The 21,196-nt window shown below is 46.1% G+C and overlaps 1 protein-coding gene across 1 annotated transcript; it reads left to right on the top strand.

Moving 5' to 3' along the window:
- Positions 1 to 5,659: 5,659 nt before the first annotated feature.
- On the top strand, positions 5,660 to 17,883 carry LOC119379497 (solute carrier family 15 member 1). The gene is made up of 4 exons (XM_049413211.1): positions 5,660 to 5,673; positions 17,036 to 17,144; positions 17,203 to 17,337; positions 17,866 to 17,883. Exons 1-4 carry the CDS (start codon positions 5,660 to 5,662, stop codon positions 17,881 to 17,883), a joined length of 276 nt encoding a protein of 91 aa, XP_049269168.1.
- Positions 17,884 to 21,196: the final 3,313 nt, after the last annotated feature.

Here is a 21,196-nt window from a genome sequence, read left to right as displayed (position 1 = left end):
CTGCTGTCTCATCCAGCTTGCTTCTGGGTTTTTGTTTTTTATTTTTACGGGAAAGTTTCTGAGCAATCCAGCCGGTACTCCCAAGAGATAACCGTTGCGGGTTGAAGGCGCGCAATCAAGAAGATCTTTCGCTGTGCTCGTTCATCCACTTGCTCAATGGGATGTTTTTTTTCTTTTTACGGCAAATGTTTCTGAGCAATCCAGCCGGCCTCACCAAGAGATAAGCGTTGCGTGGTTGAAGGTGCGCAATCTAGAAGATCTTTCGCTATGCTCGTTTATTCAGTTACTCCTGGGTTTTTTTTCTATTTTACGGCAATGTTTCCGAGCAATCCAGCCGGCCTCACCAAGAGATAAACGTTGCGTGGTTGAAGGTGCGCAATCTCGAAGATCCTTCGCTATGCTCGTTCATTCAGTTGCTTCTTGGGTTTTTGTTTTCTATTTTACGGCAAATGATTCTGAGGAATCCAGCCGGCCTCCCCAAGAGATAACCGTTGCGTGGTAGAAGGTGCGCAATCTAGAAGATCTTTCGCTATGCTCGTTCATCCAGTTGCTCGACGGGATTTTTTTCCATTTTACGGCAAATGTTTCTGAGCAATCCAGCCGGCCTCACCAAGAGATAAACGTTGCGTGGTTGAAGGTTCGCAATCAACAAGGTCTTTCGCTATGCTGTGTCATCCAGTTGCTCGATGGGATTTTTTTTTTCATTTTACGGCAAATGTTTCTGAGCAATCCAGCCGGCCTCCCCGAGAGATAAGCGTTGCATGGATGAAGGTGCGCCATCTCGAAGCTCCTTCGCTATGCTCGTTCATCCAGTTCCTTCTTGGGTTTTTGTTTTCTATTTTACGGGAAATGATTCTGAGCAATCCAGCCGGCCTCCCCAAGAGATAACCGTTGCGTGGTTGAAGGTGCGCAATCTAGAACATCTCTCGCTATCCTCGTTCATCCAGTTGCTTCTTGGGTCTTTTTTCATTTTACGGCAAATGTTTCTGAGCAATCCAGACTGCCTCACCAAGAGATAAGCGTTGCGTGGTTGAAGGTGCGCAATTTAGAAGATCTTTCGCTATGCTCGTTCATCCAGTTGCTCAATGGGATTTTTTTCCATTTTACGGCAAATGATTCTTACCAATGCAGCCGACCTCCCCAAGAGATAAGCGTTGCTAGGTTGAACGTGCGCAATCTAGAAGATCTTTCGCTATGCTCGTTCATCCAGTTGCTCGATAGGATATTTTTTCCATGTTACGGCAAATGTTTCTGAGCAATCCAGCCGGCCTCCCCAAGAGATAAGCGTTGCGTGGTTGAAGGTGCGCAATCAAGAAGATCTTTCGCTGTTCTCGTTCATCCAGTTGCTCCATGGGATGTTTTTTTTTTCTTTTTACGGCAAATGTTTCTGAGCAATCCAGCCGGCCTCACCAAGAGATAAACGATGCGTGGTTGAAGGTGCGCAATCAAGAAGATCTTTCGCTATGCTGTGTCATCCAGTTGCTCGATGGGATTTTTTTTTCCATTTCACGGCAAATGTTTCTGAGCAATGCAGCCGGCCTCCCCGAGAGATAAGCGTTGCGTGGTTGAAGGTGCGCAATCAAGAAGATCTTTCGCTATGCTGTGTAATCCAGTTGCTCGATGGGAACTCTTTTTCATTTTACGGCAAATGTTTCTGAGCAATCCAGCCGGCCTCCCCGAGAGATAAGCGTTGCGTGGTTGAAGGTGCACTATCTCGAAGCTCCTTCGCTATGGTCGTTCATTCAGTTGCTTCTTGGGTTTTTTTTTTCTATTTTACGGCAAAGGATTCTGAGCAATCCAGCCGGCCTCCCCAAGAGATAACCGTTGCGTGGTTGAAGGTGCGCAATCTAGAAGATCTTTCGCTATGCTCGTTCATCCAGTTGCTCGATGGGATTTTTTTCCATTTTACGGCAAATGTTTCTGAGCAATCTAGCCGGCCTCACCAAGAGATAAACGTTGCGTGGTTGAAGGTCCGCAATCAAGAAGGTCTTTCGCTATGCTGTGTCATCCAGTTGCTCGATGGGATTTTTTTTTCATTTTACGGAAAATGTTTCTGAGCAATCCAGCCGGCCTCCCCGAGAGATAAGCGTTGCATGGATGAAGGTGCGCCATCTCGAAGCTCCTTCGCTATGCTCGTTCATCCAGTTGCTTCCTGGGTTTTTGTTTTCTATTTTACGGCAAATGATTCTGAGCAATACAGCCGGCCTCCCCAAGAGATAACCGTTGCGTGGTTGAAGTTGCGCAATCTAGAAGATCTTTCGCTATGCTCGTTCATCCAGTTGCTTCTTGGGTCTTTTTTCATTTTACGGCAAATGTTTCTGAGCAATCCAGACGGCCTTACCAAGAGATAAGCGTTGCGTGGTTGAAGGTGCGCAATTTAGATCTTTCGCTAAGGTCGTTTATTCAGTTACTCCTGGGTTTTTTTTCTATTTTACGGCAATGTTTCCGAGCAATCCAGCCGGCCTCACCAAGAGATAAACGTTGCGTGGTTGAAGGTGCGCAATCTCGAAGATCCTTCGCTATGCTCGTTCATTCAGTTGCTTCTTGGGTTTTTGTTTTCTATTTTACGGCAAATGATTCTGAGGAATCCAGCCGGCCTCCCCAAGAGATAACCGTTGCGTGGTAGAAGGTGCGCAATCTAGAAGATCTTTCGCTATGCTCGTTCATCCAGTTGCTCGACGGGATTTTTTTCCATTTTACGGCAAATGTTTCTGAGCAATCCAGCCGGCCTCACCAAGAGATAAACGTTGCGTGGTTGAAGGTTCGCAATCAACAAGGTCTTTCGCTATGCTGTGTCATCCAGTTGCTCGATGGGATTTTTTTTTCATTTTACGGCAAATGTTTCTGAGCAATCCAGCCGGCCTACCCGAGAGATAAGCGTTGCATGGATGAAGGTGCGCCATCTCGAAGCTCCATCGCTATGCTCGTTCATCCAGTTCCTTCTTGGGTTTTTTTCTATTTTACGGGAAATGATTCTGAGCAATCCAGCCGGCCTCCCCAAGAGATAACCGTTGCGTGGTTGAAGGTGCGCAATCCAGAACATCTTTCGCTATCCTCGTTCATCCAGTTGCTTGATGGGATTTTTTTTTTACGGCAAATGTTTCTGAGCAATCCAGCCCGCCTCACCAAGAGATAAGCGTTGCGTGGTTGAAGGTGCGCAATTTAGAAGATCTTTCGCTATGCTCGTTCATCCAGTTGCTCAATGGGATTTTTTTTCCATTTTACGGCAAATGATTCTTACCAATGCAGCCGACCTCCCCAAGAGATAAGCGTTGCTAGGTTGAACGTGCGCAATCTAGAAGATCTTTCGCTATGCTCGTTCATCCAGTTGCTCGATAGGATATTTTTTCCATGTTACGGCAAATGTTTCTGAGCAATCCAGCCGGCCTCCCCAAGAGATAAGCGTTGCGTGGTTGAAGGTGCGCAATCAAGAAGATCTTTCGCTGTTCTCGTTCATCCAGTTGCTCCATGGGATGTTTTTTTTTCTTTTTACGGCAAATGTTTCTGAGCAACCAGCCGGCCTCACCAAGAGATAAACGATGCGTGGTTGAAGGTGCGCAATCAAGAAGATCTTTCGCTATGCTGTGTCATCCAGTTGCTCGATGGGATTTTTTTTCCATTTTACGGCAAATGTTTCTGAGCAATGCAGCCGGCCTCCCCGAGAGATAAGCGTTGCGTGGTTGAAGGTGCGCAATCAAGAAGATATTTCGCTATGCTGTGTAATCCAGTTGCTCGATGCGAACTCTTTTTCATTTTACGGCAAATGTTTCTGAGCAATCCAGCCGGCCTCCCCGAGAGATAAGCGTTGCGTGGTTGAAGGTGCACTATCTCGAAGCTCCTTCGCTATGGTCGTTCATTCAGTTGCTTCTTGGGTTTTTTTTTTCTATTTTACGGCAAAGGATTCTGAGCAATCCAGCCGGCCTCCCCAAGAGATAACCGTTGCGTGGTTGAAGGTGCGCAATCTAGAAGATCTTTCGCTATGCTCGTTCATCCAGTTGCTCGATGGGATTTTTTTCCATTTTACGGCAAATGTTTCTGAGCAATCTAGCCGGCCTCACCAAGAGATAAACGTTGCGTGGTTGAAGGTCCGCAATCAAGAAGGTCTTTCGCTATGCCGTGTCATCCAGTTGCTCGATGGGATTTTTTTTTTCATTTTACGGAAAATGTTTCTGAGCAATCCAGCCGGCCTCCCCGAGAGATAAGCGTTGCATGGATGAAGGTGCGCCATCTCGAAGCTCCTTCGCTATGCTCGTTCATCCAGTTGCTTCCTGGGTTTTTGTTTTCTATTTTACGGCAAATGATTCTGAGCAATACAGCCGGCCTCCCCAAGAGATAACCGTTGCGTGGTTGAAGTTGCGCAATCTAGAAGATCTTTCGCTATGCTCGTTCATCCAGTTGCTTCTTGGGTCTTTTTTCATTTTACGGCAAATGTTTCTGAGCAATCCAGACGGCCTTACCAAGAGATAAGCGTTGCGTGGTTGAAGGTGCGCAATTTAGATCTTTCGCTAAGGTCGTTCATCCAGTTGCTTGATGGGATTTTTTTTTCATTTTACGGCAAATGTTTCTGAGCAATCCAGCCGGCCTCACCAAGAGATAAGCGTTGCGTGGTTGAAGGTGCGCAATCTAGAAGATCTTTCGCTATGCTCGTTCATCCAGTTGCTTGATGGGAGTTTTTTTCCCATTTTACGGCAAATGTTTCTGAGCAATCCAGCCGGCCTCCCCGAGAGATAAGCGTTGCGTGGTTGAAGGTGCGCAATCAAGATCTTTCGCTATGCTGTGTCATCCAGTTGCTTCTTGGGGGTTTTGTTTTCTATTTTATGGGAAATGATTTTGAGCAATCCAGCCGGCCTCCCCAAGAGATAACCGTTGCGTGGTTGAAGGTGCGCAATCTAGAAGATCTTTCGCTATCCTCTTTCATCCATTTGCTTCTTGGGTCTTTTTTCATTTTACGGCAAATGTTTCTGAGCAATCCAGCCGGCCTCACCAAGAGATAAGCGTTGCGTGGTTGAAGGTGCGCAATTTAGAAGATCTTTCGCTATGCTCGTTCATCCAGTTGCTTGATGGGATTTTTTTTTTCATTTTACGGCAAATGTTTTTGAGCAATCCAGCCGGCCTCACCAAGAGAAAGCGTTGCGTGGTGGAAGGTGCGCAATCTAGAAGACCTTTCGCTATGCTCATTCATTCAGTTACTTCTGGGGTTTTGTTTTCTATTTTACGGCAAATGATTCTGAGCAATCCTGCCGACCTCTCCAAGAGATAAGCGTTGCATGGTTGAACGTGCTCAATCTAGGAGATTTTTCTTTATGGTCGTTCATCCAGATGCTCGATGGGATTTTTTTCCATTTTACGGCAAATGTTCCTGAGCAATCCAGCCGGCCCTACCAAAAGATAAGCGTTGCGTGGTGGAAGGTTCGCAGTCTAGAAGATCTTTCGCTATGCTCATTCATTCAGTTACTTCTGGGTTTTTTTTTCTATTTTACGGCAAATGATTCTGAGCAATCCAGCCGACCTCTCCAAGAGATAAGCGTTGCGTGGTTGAACGTGCGCAATCTAGGAGATTTTTCTCAATGGTCGTTCATCCAGTTGCTCGATGGGATTTTTTTCCATTTTACGGCAAATGTTCCTGAGCAATCCAGCCGGCCTCACCAAGAGATAAGCGATGCGTGGTGGAAGGTGCGCAATCTAGAAGATCTTTCGCTATGCTCGTTCATTCAGTTACTTCTGGGTTTTTTTTTTCTAATTTACGGCAAATGATTCTGAGCAATCCAGCCGACCTCTCCAAGAGATAAGCGCTGCGTGGTTGAACGTGCGCAATCTAGATCTTTCGCTATGCTGTGTCATCCAGTTCCTTCTTGGGTTTTTTTTTTTCATTTCACGGCAAATGTTTTTGAGCAATCCAGCCGGCCTCCCCGAGAGATAAGTGTTGCGTGGTTCAAGGTGCGCCATCTCGAAGCTCCTTCGCTATGCTCGTTCATCCAGTTGCTTCTTGGGTTTCTGTTTTCTATTTTACGGCAAATGATTCTGAGCAATCCAGCCGGCCTCCCCAAGAGATAACCGTTGCGTGGTTGAAGGCGCGCAATCTAGAAGATCTTTCGCTATCCTCGTTCATCCAGTTGCTTCTTGGATCTTTTTTCTATTTTACGGCAAATGTTTCTGGCCAATCGAGCCGGCCTCACCAAGAGATAATCGTTGTGTGGTTGAAGGTGCGCAATCTAGATCTTTCGCTATGCTCGTTCATCCAGTTGCTTCTCGTGGTTTTTTTTCTATTTTACGGCAAATGATTCTGAGCAATCCAGCCGGCCTCCCCAAGATATAAGCGTTGCGTGGTTTAAGGTGCGCAATCTAGAAGAACTTTCGCTATGCTGTGTCATCCACTTGCTTCTTGGTTTTTTTTTTTTCATTTTACGGCAAATGTTTCTGAGCAATCCAGCCGGCATCCCGAAGGGATAAGCGTTGCGTGGTTTAAGGTGCGCAATCTAGAAGATTTTTCGCTATGCTGTGTCATCCACTTGCTTCTTGGTTTTTTTTTTTTTCATTCCACGGCAAATGTTTTTGAGCAATCCAGCCGGCCTCCCCAAGAGATAAGCGTTGCGTGGTTTAAGGTGCGCAATCTAGAAGATCTTTCGCTATGCTATCCCCATCGGAAAAAACAGCGTTTCCAGTGCCTCCCAGTGCCTTTCAGCGCACTGGGTGGCACTGGAAACGCTGTACAGTGTGCCCCAGTGTACCACAGCGCGCTGGGAGGCACTGGGACAAACTGTACAGCATGGCCAGTGCCGCCCAGTGCGCTGAAAGACGCTGGGAACACTGTATAGTGTGGCCCAGTGTCTTACAGCGCACTGGGAGGCACTGGCCACGCTGTACAGTGTCCGCTCGCGCACTGGGAACACTGGCAGCACATTGGAAAAAACTGGACGCACTAAGTGGAATTCATATAAGATTTGGTATTGGGTCGCGAGAAGTCAAAAGAAAAACTTACGGAATATCTTGAAAATATTCTCTTGTGTGTCCTGTACATATCTAGCTTTAGTTTTAGTTAAGCGACGGAGGTTTGTATACGCTGAAGCAATCATCTGTCGAGCGCTCGCGTGCGCGCTTTCTCCTAAGTGTGTGATCAAGTGTCGTAAATGTAGTTCATATAACTACATCGCAACAACTTATCATTCGCAACACAATATGACATTAGTATTAGTCTCATAATAACATCAACCTACGCTAACAGCTAGTCCTTCCATATGGGCTCGTACCGCTGAAAGTCGCACGTCACCGGCAACAGTGAGCCAATGTAACGCTCAATCTCGGAGTTTTTAGCTTCTGATTCATGTAGTCGAAGGTGCTAATATGGCCTCGCTTGAGTCGAGTATGATCAAAACTACATTCTAACGGTTATTAGAGTCTTCGTAATTGAATATCCACGTTCTTCACAGCGATCGCGGCGCACGGTGTACAGCTCTAAGCCTAACGGCCGGTTCGGCTAGGATGCTGTACTGCGGCTGTATAGTGCGCGGAACGTAAACAAAAAGAACAGAAAATGTGTTCAAACTGGTGATGAAAACTAAAGCCTTCTGTGTGCAGGTCAGATGCACATTGTTGTTTACGTAGGTATGACTGACTGCTTAGCGAGCCAGTGCGATTGCCGCAACGCATCTGCGGTTACGCTAATATTTTTTGCGGCAGAACGGGCCAGACAGACGTTCTGATCCTAGGCAGCACACAAAAAACAAATTAACTACCTTCCCTTAGGTTCTCGCGAACACGAAGAAACTGAAATCTGCGTTTGTAAACGAGAAAAATGAAAATACTGGTTACCGGAGGTACTTATAACATGAAGAAAAAAGTGTCGGTGTCTCGTCTTCCAGGTGTGGTGCAGCGGTAACGTGTCAGACTCAGGGTGTATGCTGCATCGAGGTGGTGGGTTCGACGCCCGCTCGGTGTCTTTTTTTTTTTTTTTAGGCTTCTCTTTTTTTTTTTTTTTTGTCGCGGTGCTCGCGTATTAGCCCTAATTACGATCGGGGTATGACCACTGCTTCTAGAAACAATTTAAAAGCCCGATTTCGGCCCGTAATGGGTGGCCCAGTGTGCAGTGCGCCAGCGTCCAGTGTGCCGCAGCGTGCCAGCGTCCCAGTATCCAGCGCCACGCTGGTCCAATAATCAGGTATGGCACTGGGACAGTGCCACTGGGTTTTCCGGTAGGGATGTCATCGACTTGCTTCTTGTTTTTTTTTCATTCCACGGCAAATGTTTTTGAGCAATCCAGCCGGCCTCCCCAAGATTTAAGCGTTGCGTGGTTTAAGGTGCGCAATCTAGAAGATCTTTCGCTATGCTATGTCATCCACTTGCTTCTTGTTTTTTTTTTTTCATTCCACGGCAAATGTTTTTGAGCAATCCAGCCGGCCTCCCCAAGAGATAAGCGTTGCGTGGTTTAAGGTGCGCAATCTAGAAGATCTTTCGCTATGCTATGTCATCCACTTGCTTCTTGTTTTTTTTTTTTTTCATTCCACGGCAAATGTTTTTGAGCAATCCAGCCGGCCTCCCCAAGAGATAAGCGTTGCGTGGTTTAAGGTGCGGAATCTAGAAGATCTTTCGCTATGCTGTGTCATCCACTTGCTTCTTGTTTTTTTTTTTTTTCATTCCACGGCAAATGTTTTTAGCAATCCAGCCGGCCTCCCCAAGAGATAAGCGTTGCGTGGTTTAAGGTGCGCAATCTAGAAGATCTTTCGCTATGCTATGTCATCCACTTGCTTCTTGTTTTAACGCGATAGCGTTAGAGAGCTCGTGTCGCAGAAATTCCGGTGTCGGCGTCGGCACCGTTGGTTGTGAGCGGAAAATCGTCCGTGACCGAAAAATCGAGAAAGAAGCAAATAAAATAAAGAATAATATGTTCGGTCCCATTGAGGATCGAACCCGGGCAGTTCGCGTGGCAAGCAGGTACCCTACCACAAAGCCACGATGTTACTTACACCTGCTTCGGAAAAAAACACTACATAAATGCCCTGTAGTGAAAGGAGTCCACTTACCGCATTTTGTTCGGCAGGTGTCACGACCAAAACGAGCCCATTCGGCGATTTGTAGGCGCATTCTCGAGGCCATCAAATTACGTCGAAAAAAGCCGGGATAGTGCAGCCATCGCCGCTAAATACACACAGGAACTTTCAAACAGATCTAAAAATGGACAAATATGTCCATCTAGCGGAAAACATATCAAGCCAACAACAGCAAACGGTAGATAATGTGCTTCCATCTGTGAGGCATTGTGAGAAATATGTCTCGACTCTTTATGGCCTCCGAGATGGCGGGCGTGCAGCGTGTAACATGGAGGCCATGCGACCCTTGCTTTAGATCAAAAGCCTGCACAATTCGCGCGCGCGCGTGCGTGTCTGTGTGCGTGTTTGTGTAACAATGCACATTAATAAGTATGCACTTAGTGGTTGAAGTGCGCACTAGGGGACGGATGTCGCTATCGCGTTCGACTCTTAAAGGCGAAGCTTAAGGGTCCCCCAATTTTTTTTTTTCATTCCATGGCAAATGTTTTTGAGCAATCCAGCCGGCCTCCCCAAGAGATAAGCGTTGCGTGGTTTAAGGTGCGCAATCTAGAAGATTTTTCGTTATGCTGTGTCATCCACTTGCTTCTTGTTTTTTTTTTTCATTCCACGGCAAATGTTTTTGAGCAATCCAGCCGGCCTCCCCAAGAGATAAGCGTTGCGTGGTTTAAGGTGCGTAATCTAGAAGATCTTTCGCTATGCTGTGTCATCCACTTGCATCTTGGTTTTTTTTTTCATTTTACGGCAAATGTTTCTGAGCAATCCAGCCGGCATCCCGAAGAGATAAGCGTTGCGTGGTTTAAGGTGCGCAATCTAGAAGATTTTTCGCATGCTGTGTCATCCACTTGCTTCTTGGTTTTTTTTTTCAATTTACGGCAAATGTTTCTGAGCAATCCAGCCGGCCTCCCCAAGAGATAAGCGTTGCGTGGTTTAAGGTGCGCAATCTAGAAGATCTTTCGCTATGCTGTGTCATCCACTTGCTTCTTGGTTTTTTTTTTCATTTTACGGCAAATGTTTCTGAGCAATCCAGCCGGCCTCCCCATGAGATAAGCGCTGCGTGGTTTAAGGTGCGCCATCTAGAAGATTTTTCGCTATGTCGTCCACTTGCTTCTTGGTTTTTTTTTTCATTTCACGGCAAATGTTTCTGAGCAATCCAGCCGGCCTCCCCGTATAATAATATCTGGGGTTTAACGTCCCAAAACCACGATATGATTATGAGAGACGCCGTAGTGGAGGGCTCCGGAAATTTCGACCACCTGGGGTTCTTTAACGTGCACCTAAATCTAAGTACACGGGCCTCAGACATTTCCGCCTCCATCGAAAATGCAGCCGCCGCGGCCGGGATTCGATCCCGCGACCTTCGGGTCAGCAGTCGAGCGCCATAACCACTAGACCACCGTGGCGGGGCAGCCGGCCTCCCCAAGAGATAAGCGTTGCGTGGTTTAAGGTGCGCAATCTAGAAGATCTTTCGCTACGCTGTGTCATCCACTTGCTTCTTGGTTTTTTTTTTTCATTTTACGGCAAATGTTTCTGAGCAATCCAGCCGGCCTCCCCAAGAGATAAGCGTTGCGTGGTTTAAGGTGCGCAATCTAGAAGATCTTTCACTACGCTGTGTCATCCACTTGCTTCTTGGTTTTTTTTTTCTATTTTACGACAAATGTTTCTGAGCAATCCAGCCGGCCTCCCCGAGAGATAAGCGTTGCGTGGTTCAAGGTGCGCCATCTCGAAGCTCCTTCGCTATGCTCGTTCATCCAGTTGCTCGATGGGATTTTTTTTCCATTTTACGGCAAATGATTCTGACCAATCCAGCCGACCTCCCCAAGAGATAAGCGTTGCTAGGTTGAACGTGCGCAATCTAGAAGATCTTTCGCTATGCTCGTTCATCCAGTTCATCGATGGGATATTTTTTCCATGTTACGGCAAATGTTTCTGAGCAATCCGACCGGCCTCACCAAGAGATAAGCGTTGCGTGGCTGAAGGTGCGCAATCTAGAAGATCTTTCGCTATGCTCGTTTATTCAGTTACTTCTGGGTTTTTTTTTCTATTTCACCGCAATGTTTCCGAGCAATCCAGCCGGCCTCACCAAGAGATAAGCGTTGCGTGCTTGAAGGTGCGCAATTTAGAAGATCTTTCGCTATGCTCGTTCATCCAGTTGCTCGATGGGATTTTTTTTTTTTTCCATTTTACGGCAAATGTTTCTGAGCAATCCAGCCGGCCTCCCCGAGAGATAAGCGTTGCGTGGTTGAAGGTGCGCAATCAAGAAGATCTTTCGCTGTGCTCGTTCATCCAGTTGCTCGATGGGATGTTTTTTTTTTTCTTTCTACGGCAAATGTTTCTGAGCAATCCAACCGGCCTCACCAAGAGATAAACGTTGCCTGGTTGAAGGTGCGCAATCAAGAAGATCTTTCGCTATGCTGTGTCATCCAGTTGCTCGATGGGATTTTTTTTCCATTTTACGGCAAATGTTTCTGAGCAATCCAGCCGGCCTCCCCGAGAGTTAAGCGTTGCGTGGTTGAAGGTGCGCAATCAAGAAGATATTTCGCTATGCTGTGTCATCCAGTTGCTCGATGGGATTTCGTTTTTCATTTTACGGCAAATGTTTCTGAGCAATCCAGCCGGCCTCCCCGAGAGATAAGCGTTGCGTGGTTGAATGTGCGCCATCTCGAAGCTCCTTCGCTATGCTCGTTCATCCAGTTGCTTCCTGGGTTTTTGTTTTCTATTTTACGGCAAATGATTCTGAGCAATCCAGCCGGCCTCCCCAAGAGATAACCGTTGCCTGGTTGTAGGTCCGCAATCAAGAAGGTCTTTCGCTATGCTGTGTCATCCATTTGCTCGATGGGATTTCGTTTTTCATTTTACGGCAAATGTTTCTGAGCAATCCAGCCGGCCTCCCCGAGAGATAAGCGTTGCGTGGTTGAATGTGCGCCATCTCGAAGCTCCTTCGCTATGCTCGTTCATCCAGTTGCTTCTTGGGTTTTTGTTTTGTATTTTACGGCAAATGTTTCTGAGCAATCCAGCCTGCCTCACCAAGAGATAAACGTTGCCTGGTTGTAGGTCCGCAATCAAGAAGGTCTTTCGCTATGCTGTGTCATCCATTTGCTCGATGGGATTTTTTTTTTCATTTTACGGCAAATGTTTCTGAGCAATCCAGCCGGCCTCCCCGAGAGATAAGCGTTGCATGGATGAAGGTGCGCCATCTCGAAGCTCCTTCGCTATGCTCGTTCATCCAGTTGCTTCCTGGGTTTTTGTTTTCTATTTTACGGCAAATGATTCTGAGCAATCCAGCCGGCCTCCCCAAGAGATAACCGTTGCGTGGCTGAAGTTGCGCAATCTAGAAGATCTTTCGCTATGCTCGTTCACCCAGTGGCTTCTTGTTTTTTTTAGGGCAAATGTTTCTGAGCATTTCAGCCGGCACCAAGAGATAAGCGTTGTGCGGTTGAATGTACGCAGTCTAGAAGATCTTTCGCTATGCTCGTTCATTCAGTTGCTTCTTGTTTTTTTTTCTTTTTTACGGCAAATCTTTCTGAGCAATCCAGCCGGCCTCGCCAAGAGATAAGCGTTGCGCGGTTGAAGGTACGCAATCTAGAAGATATTTCGCTATGCTCGTTCATCCACTTGCTTCTTGGTTTTTTATCTGTTTTACGGCAAAGGCTTCTGAGCAATGCAGCCGGCCTCGAGAAGAGTGGCGCGTGGTTGAAATCGCGCAACCTAGGAGATCTCTTGTTTAGTTCGTTCATTGAGTTGCTCATTGATTTTTTTGTTTATTTTCTGTTTTGCGGCAAGCGTTTCTGAGCAATGCAGCCGGCTTCCATAATGAAAGAGTGGCACGTGTCTGAAACCGCGCAACCTAGGAGATCTCTCGCTCAGTTCTTTCAATGAATTCCTCATTGATTTTTTTACACGAAAATGTTTTATGCCGTGGTACACTACGGCTCCACTCACGCATTTCCGTCACGGATATGACGTTGTAAAATATAAAGACTCACATATGGCAAAGAAAAAACTAGAAGAAAATGTTCCGGCTCCGGCAGTCGAACTTGCGACCCCTCGATCCCCAGCGCGCAGCGCGAAACGACTCCGTCATAGACGGCACGTTCTTCATCATAGTAACGGCGTGCTATTTATATACCCCATTTGCCGGTTGCGGTACTCAGAGACCGGTGGTACATCAGCGTGTTTTCATTATCACTAGCGAGATGGCGCAAAGGGCTCGAAGAGCGTGCTTTAAAGGTCGTCGCTCCACGCGTTGAAATGAGCGTGCGCCTCTACAGGGCGTGGTCGCTCGTGCGCGCGCGCTTATCTTGTATGTCTTGCGCTCTCACCGCAAGCTTGCGCTGATGCTACAGAGAGCACGAAGGCCACTTCGCTTTCTGCAGCGGCCGCTTTTGCGAAAGGAGTGCGCTGCTCACAAACAAATTATTTACAACTGCGACAGTTCGCGCTCATCCTGTGTATACTTGTGCGTTCGTTTTGTGCGTCCTCCTTTGTATTTGACCAGCGCGCTTTCACTGTCGAGCTGTGACAGTTATTAGTTCGCGCTCATCCTGTGCATGTCCGTTCCGGGCGTCCTTTCTGCTTGAGCAGCGCGTCGCACGTTTATTTATTTATTTATTTATTTATTTATTTATTTTTACTGTTGCCAAAGGCCTATACAGGGTGGAGTAATGAAATACATCTCACACATCGTTGAAGACGCAAGCACTGCACAATGGAATCAGGACAAACAACACATCCGGCAGTTTTAAACAAACCTACACCATACAGACCATACACATCGTAATTCAAACAAACGCCAAATCTAACCAACAGTACAACACGCAACTTAATTCAAGTTTTACAGAGTAGTGACCATCGATGAGCATATAGCAGCACAACTGCGAACACTACACTCAACGAAAGCTGTACCATAGACATCAAAATATTCACCATCATAATCAGGAACTTTTTCAACATCGAGTACAATTGTTTGAAATCATGTAAAAACATACATGCCGCTGATCACTGGAAAAAAAGGCAATAACGCTTAAATATAGTTACGCGGAAGTATAATATACCAGTACCATTTTTGCAAATTCTTCTGAAGAGTTAATTTTGGTTATGCTATGCGGCAGCGCGTTCCACTCTTCAATCGTTTTCGGAAAGAGGGAGTATTTGAAGGTGTCAACCTTTGTAGGTATGGCCGCAAATTGATCCTGATGGCTGGATCTAATAGACCGTGAAATGCGTGATATTCTGTTTTGTATGTATCTGTGACGGTTAAAATTAAAGCAGTTGTGTTTCATTAAGTGAATGAATTTTAATCTAGCCACTTTACGCCGCAATGAAAGCTGAGGCAAGTTTAGTGGAGTGAGCATTTCAGTCACTGAATCTGTGCACCTATATTTCGACAGAAAAATCTCGCTGCACAGCTCTGTATTTTTTCAATTTTGTTTATTTCGTGCTTTCTATGTGGATCCCATATTATGCTACCGTATTCTAGTGCGGGTCGTATCACAGTTAGGTATGCGGTTAATTTAACATCTCGGGAAGCAAATTTCAGCTTGCGTCTGAGTGACCAAAGCTTAACCACTGCGGCATTACATAAGTTAGTAATATGCTTTTTCCAGGATAAGTCATTTGATATCGTAATGCCTAAATACTTAAAGTGCCTGCTTGCCGTTTTTGGCGTGACATTACAGCTTGTTGCTGTAGCATTCCATTCCTTCGCCCTCGGGGCGAAACAATGCACAACAAACGCTCAACTACGTCTGTCAAGACACGTTTTACTTTCGTGTTATACTGATTCCTATGACACAGGGTTCAGCCATGTTTTCTGTTTTGCGGCAAAGGTTTCGGAGCAATCCAGCCTTTGTCGATACAAGCATCGCGTGGTTGACGGCGCGCTATCTAGGAGATCTTCCGCTATGTTCGTTCATCCATTTGTTTATTGGTTTTGTTTAATTTCTGTTTCGAGCCTATTCCTCAGACTGCGGACCGGTTGTCTTTGATACCACGCCCCGCACGGTAAAGGAATCGCATATACCACCCTCCTATTACATGGCACGTGTCGGTGTCTGATTTCAGACATGTTGCCGTCGTCTTCTCCAGCTACTTTATTAACACGAAATTGTTTTATGTCTCGGTACTCCAAGACTTCACTGACGTATTTCCATCGCAGATCTTACGTTGGTAAAACTTACAATAAGGAATGACAAAGAAAAACAAGAGATAAATTTGATTGGCGTGAATTAGCTAGAATCGAACCCGCGACCACTTGGTCGGCGATGATAGGTGTTGGGCGCTGTACCTTGTGCGCCACCGACGCAGCCGTACGAGGCTCCACAAACGCGCCCTATGTCTCTCACACATTCTCTCTCGCACTGCACTCTTGGTTTGCGAAGTAATGACGCCGTCTTGCAGCGCTGAAGCAAAGTACTGAGTAATGACAATAACGAGCTCGAATAGGGAGCGATTCGGTGACGACTCAGTGCGGGCGCCTCCATGCCACCGAAGGAACGCTAGCCGCGCTGGCATTCAGGATGCGCCCCAGACTTTGAGTTACGTGCTTTGCGTTTCGCGTCGTGTTATCATGTGACCGCTCGTTGTGACAGTAGTGCAGCTTCCACATGCACCAACGGAGTTCTTTCGAGTGCGAATACACCGGCTAATAGAACTGCTGCAATAAGCTCCAGACAAAGACAACGACATCCACGGCGAATGTCGCGACTTGGTGGAGCGAGACACACGCCAGCGGAACGCCTTTGCGCGTTCACTGCTCAAGCTGCGAACTCTAAGTTCCTGAAGAAAAGTTCCTGAACGCTCCTGAAGCGCAGTGTTGTAGTGTAAGCATGAGCACAGGCACAGGCTACCCTATTACTGGGGAGCGCACACCCTGCCGTTTCTTTCCTCAATCGACGACGCTTTGAAGGAGTGCATATCGAGTACTAGTGCTTATCATGTGCTTGTTGATGCCACATTGGCGCGGGATTTACTATATGCTGTGTACAGGTATATGGTACCAACTTCAGCTACCGCAAGGATTAAATCATGATCATGGGCATTAGTCGTGGGAATGGAGATGTGCCACAAGGCGCCACCGTGGGTGCATCTACGTCAAACAGTGCTATAGCTGCCAAACACCAATAGTCATTGTACAAGCTGTCATATATCAATGCGCAATAAGCAATCAACTACTTCGGTGAAGACACGTTTTACTTTCGTGTTGTACCGATTCGTCTTACAGAGAGATCAGCCATCTCTTTTTAATTTTTCTTCAACTGTCTCTAGCTTTATAGGGGTGGACAAGACAACTTTTATGCCGTGTCCATTGTCTTCTTTCATTAGGCTATCAGAGAAGCGATGAACGTAAGGGATATGGTGAGCGAGTTTCATTTTCACCAGGTGCTTTACCGCCTTTTAACCATTGAAGTCATTTAAGTACGCGGCTACCTGACTGTGAATTAGCATACCCTTCTGTTCTTAGCTTTTCAATGTGTTTGTTCAGACTATCATATTCTGTGTGGAAACAAAATCAGAAATGGGTAACTTAAAAACAAGACGCAATGATGCCGTTTTTCACAATATTTAAATGATCTGAACGAGAATCCAGGAGCACTGATCGTTGGGCGAGTTTGTTTTCCATAGCCTAACACTAAGCGCGCGCAATCAAGGACAGAGGGAGGTGATGAAAGCACAAGCGCTTCGAATATTCAGTATCTTTTACCTTGGCGAATACACCCAACAGACATCATGTTGCGTATATTCGCAATCCTTCTGTACCCTTCCGTGCAATAAAGAAGTATAGTACTCGGATACATGCAGCGCGATTTAAACGAAGACAGGAGACACATAAAACACAGGCGAGCGCCGACTTACAACAAGTTGTAAGTCGGCGCAACAAACAACTCGCCCAAGTCAAAGAACTATTGGAAAAGAAGTATAACTTTCTTTTTTCCCCAATATTTCAGCCTCCTTCGTCAATGCTTGCTTGTTCCTGAATGAAGCCTTGCTCGCAGGTACACGACGCGGCTACTGGGTTCCGGCAACAAGGAGCTGGCTGCGTGCGATATCGTCATCAAGAATGGTGGACACTACACTCTGGCAGTTACGCAGGTGGCCCCCACGGTAAGCGCCAGCTGTGACGAAACAATGGTATCACTGAGCTCTGCATTTCCAAATGCAGGAGACCAACTGCTCTCTGCACGAGACTGTGCGTCCCAACAGCCTCTCCATGTTCTATCAGATTCCGCAGTACGTGCTCATCACGGCGGGTGAAGTCATGTTCTCTGTCACGGGGCTGGAGTTTTCCTACTCGCAGGTGAAGCATCGACAATGTTCTTTCAGATATACTTAATTGATTCAATGATGTTTATTTGTTTGATATCTTTGTATGATTACTTTTTACTCCGGAACATACTTTACTTATCGAATTACAGTTGAAAGCCGCAATAACGAAATCGGCGGGGAAAGCACAAAATTTCGCTCTTGCGGGAATTTCGTTAGCGCGAGAATGCGGCAGAAAAGACATGTAATTTACAAAAAAACACATTTCATTTCCAAAAGTAAGTAAGTTTGCTTTGCCGGGCCTTACCACGCAACAATTTCATGCCTCTCGATCGGGAATCTCGTTTGCCACGGCACAAAGTTCCCCATGCACTCGTCAGTGACGGCGGCAGTGCGCTGTCACCAGTACCGTCATCAAGTGCGCCTACAGGCGAACCTTTTCCAGCTCCGCTGGATCAGCGCGGATCAGAGCAGAATCGTGGACAGCGAGCTGCACGCAACACCAAATTCTTCGGCGATGTCCATTTTTTCCCTGCCTTTTCCACCTCATTGATGATTACAGCCTTATCTTCCAGCGTGATGAACTTCCGCTTTTTCGTTGGAGGCGGCATCTTCGCAGGCAGCGAAATCGGACGAAGCAATCGCAACACACAGTTCACGCGTTGCACCAAGCGACTAAGAAAACGCTCCACAAATGGCTCCACCCACGCGACCATGTGCGCGCAAAGCCGACAAAGCTAAGCACAGAGTCAAGCCAACCAACGAAACCCCATGAGGAATGTGGATTTGGCTACGTAGTCCGCAAGAACGAGCGGGTGTTTCGGCAAGTCATCATCATCATCATCATTGTCGCCAGCTTTTTTTTTTTGTAAACAGTGATAGCGGCTGCTTCTTAAGTGTGCTGTAGCGATAGTTCTGCGAAATTTAAGTGTAGCATGAATGCATTTCAGCAGTTTTTGATTGTAGTTAATGTTGCGAGAGTAGAAAATTTGCGCACTGGTACTTCAAAAATTTCGTTAATGAGGGACTGCAGTAGGAATATCTTTCGTAGTCTCGAGTTACGAAATGCATTGACTCATATGGGCGTTCGCCGGTGCTCCGAAAATATTTCGTTGCGGTGAGAATTTCGTTCCCTTGGGATTTCGTTATCGCGGGTTTCGACTGTACTTTTCTTTCAGGAATTAGTTTCGGCTAACCGTTGTTCTTTATTCGTAAGAGAAGCTTGTAACAAAAGAGGCTACTCTTATCATTTGTACTTGTTGACAATAGTAGCGGCCCCAGCCTGTGGTATCCTCATGGAAGCGCATGTTTCAACAAGCATTCATAAGACCCTTGTTTTCTCATATCAATACGTTGTATTGTTGGCACTGCATTCGGCACCTCGCTATGGTTTCGTTTTTCAGCTTTCATTTCGATAGCTCCTATCCTTTCTTCTCTAAAGGTGTTTATTCGACGACACTGGGCGACAATGCGCATTGGCGACAGTAAAAGCGGCGCATGGACTCCCAGCACGAGCGGCGTACTTTTAGACGGGAGAAAACGACCCACTAGAAGGCGAGGACGACCCATTGCAGAGTCTTCGCTACAATTACCCTGTGTACGAAAAGGGAGCCACCCGGCGACCTAACAGCTTGTCACTATGAGCGGGTCATGGTAGGTCTTGCTGCGCTCTATGGTGACACTGTCGCGCCCTCGACAGCGCATGTTCGAAGATTGTTCAATGGGTTCGATCAGGTAGTTGACCGGAAATGTGCGTTCGACGAACACGGTAGGGGCCTTCGCATTTGGGCAGTAGTTGTCGCGTTGCAGCCGCCGCGTCGGGGCGGACGTGCAGAAGAAAGAACACAACAGGCAGGGGTTCAAGACCCAAACCAAAAGAAAGCCCCGCGTATATTAAATAATTTCTTTGCGAACTTCCGCCACTTTGGACATATCTATCTATCTATCTATCTATCTATCTATCTATCTATCTATCTATCTATCTATCTATCTATCTATCTATCTATCTATCTATCTATCTATCTATCTATCTATCTATCTAGCCGGTTGCGTCTGGGCGCTCTCCTGGTCGTCTCCATAACTTGTAATATACCAAAATTGGCATAGCATGGGATCAAATCGAATCAAATCATTTTATTTCCCAGAAAGAAACAGGTTCTGGAGAGGTTCACTGGCTAAAAGCTGCCTATGGACAGCTAGACGAGGCCAGTGAACCCTATACAATGCAGTTGGGACAATGACAAAGATATGTAACAACGATAAATTCACCATAAGCTAACATTACAATACCAAATACGGTGAAGAAAAAAAAAGAAAAATATATATATATATATATATATATATATATATATATATATATATATATATATATATATATATACATATATACATTACTACAAAAACATCCCGATACCAAACATAGCACAGAAGATAGTTACATAGACGCGAGCAAAAACAAAAAACAAAAAAAAAACGCCAGGCCTGCGCTGAAACCGCAGCACAGTCACAGCGAAAGCTGGAAGAGCGGCGTTTCTAGAGCCCGTTAAGCTCTCTTGGGGCTACAATACAACTACACTAGAAAGGTACCCACTACGTCATAAATCATATTTTTGTGAAGTTTGGAAGCACCTACTAAGCCATTATTCGTCATTCTGCGGAGACGCGAGGCACCAGCTACACGTCTGCAATGCATTATGTGCACTTTGTTGACGCGACGACTGATGACGATGAAGAATTATGGCTCAGTCCTTTGTAATGGGTTGGAATCTTTAGACGGCCCACCAGTTATGTTTTTGCAATGGGTGACGCCCGGTCGCTATTTCCCTCCCCCGTCATGCTGTATAACATATGTTGACGTCGGAGAGAGACGGGGGGGGCGAAGAAATTTACTGAGACCCCGAGGAAATGGATCATACGCTTATGGGCTTCCTTGGCAACCAATACAAGGGCACTTGCGAGGAACCCACTACGCTATAAATCATTGTAATTTTTGAGAAGTAGGGCAGCAGGCACTGTGCCATTTTTCGTCATTCTACGGAGAGCGTTGGTACCTGCTAAACGCATGTAAGGCATTATGCGCACTTTGTTGATGCTGTGCCTGATGACGATGAATAATTATGGCAGAGCCCTTTGTAATGGGTTGGAAGCATTCAACAATTTACTCGTTGCGCAATTTGCATTGTGTGACGCCTGGTTACAGAATTCGCGTTGTGCGACGCTTCGTGCTTATTTTACTCTTCTACCACGCTATATTGCATATGCTAATGTGGTTCCTTCCCGACATGAAGCCTGTATAGGACCATTTTGCAAAGCAGTTTCAAGCACCGGCATGGCTCAGAGGTTGAATACTGGGCTCCCACGCTGAGGGCCCAGGTTCGAACCTCGTTCCATCCTGGAACTTTTTTCTTATTTCGTTTTTCTTTCTTATTTCGAGCGACACTGGTTACGGACACCGGCGGCGGCGGCGGCGGACAACTACGGCGCCAAAAACGGCCGGTGAAATGATCTCATAACAGCTTTCGCTGTAAAATACAAAGGAAAAACCCAACAACCATAACACCACTATCGACAAAAAAAAATTTTAAAAATAATCACGAAATATCAGGGAAGAAATATATAGAAAATTGCTCCTTGTATATGACCTGCATCATACAATGTACATCAGATGTCAGACAAAGAAAATTACGCAGACGCTGTTATTGCTATATGTTTTCCATCATATAACCTACTCGGTACAATATGGATGCACACACTGAAAGAAAAATGAAATCGTACAAGAACAACCCATTTCACAACGTCAAAACTTTAGCCTATATTTACAAAAAAGGATCGCACTTCTTTTAATGAGAAGCTGTTTACGTGACTGTATTTATTGAAAATGGTTGGTAGATTGT

The sequence above is a fragment of the Rhipicephalus sanguineus genome, chromosome 1 (assembly GCF_013339695.2).
Source record: "Rhipicephalus sanguineus isolate Rsan-2018 chromosome 1, BIME_Rsan_1.4, whole genome shotgun sequence".
Taxonomy (NCBI): domain Eukaryota; kingdom Metazoa; phylum Arthropoda; class Arachnida; order Ixodida; family Ixodidae; genus Rhipicephalus; species Rhipicephalus sanguineus.
The sequence above is the reverse complement of the archived record's forward strand: the minus strand, read 5'-3'. Positions and strand labels throughout refer to the sequence as shown.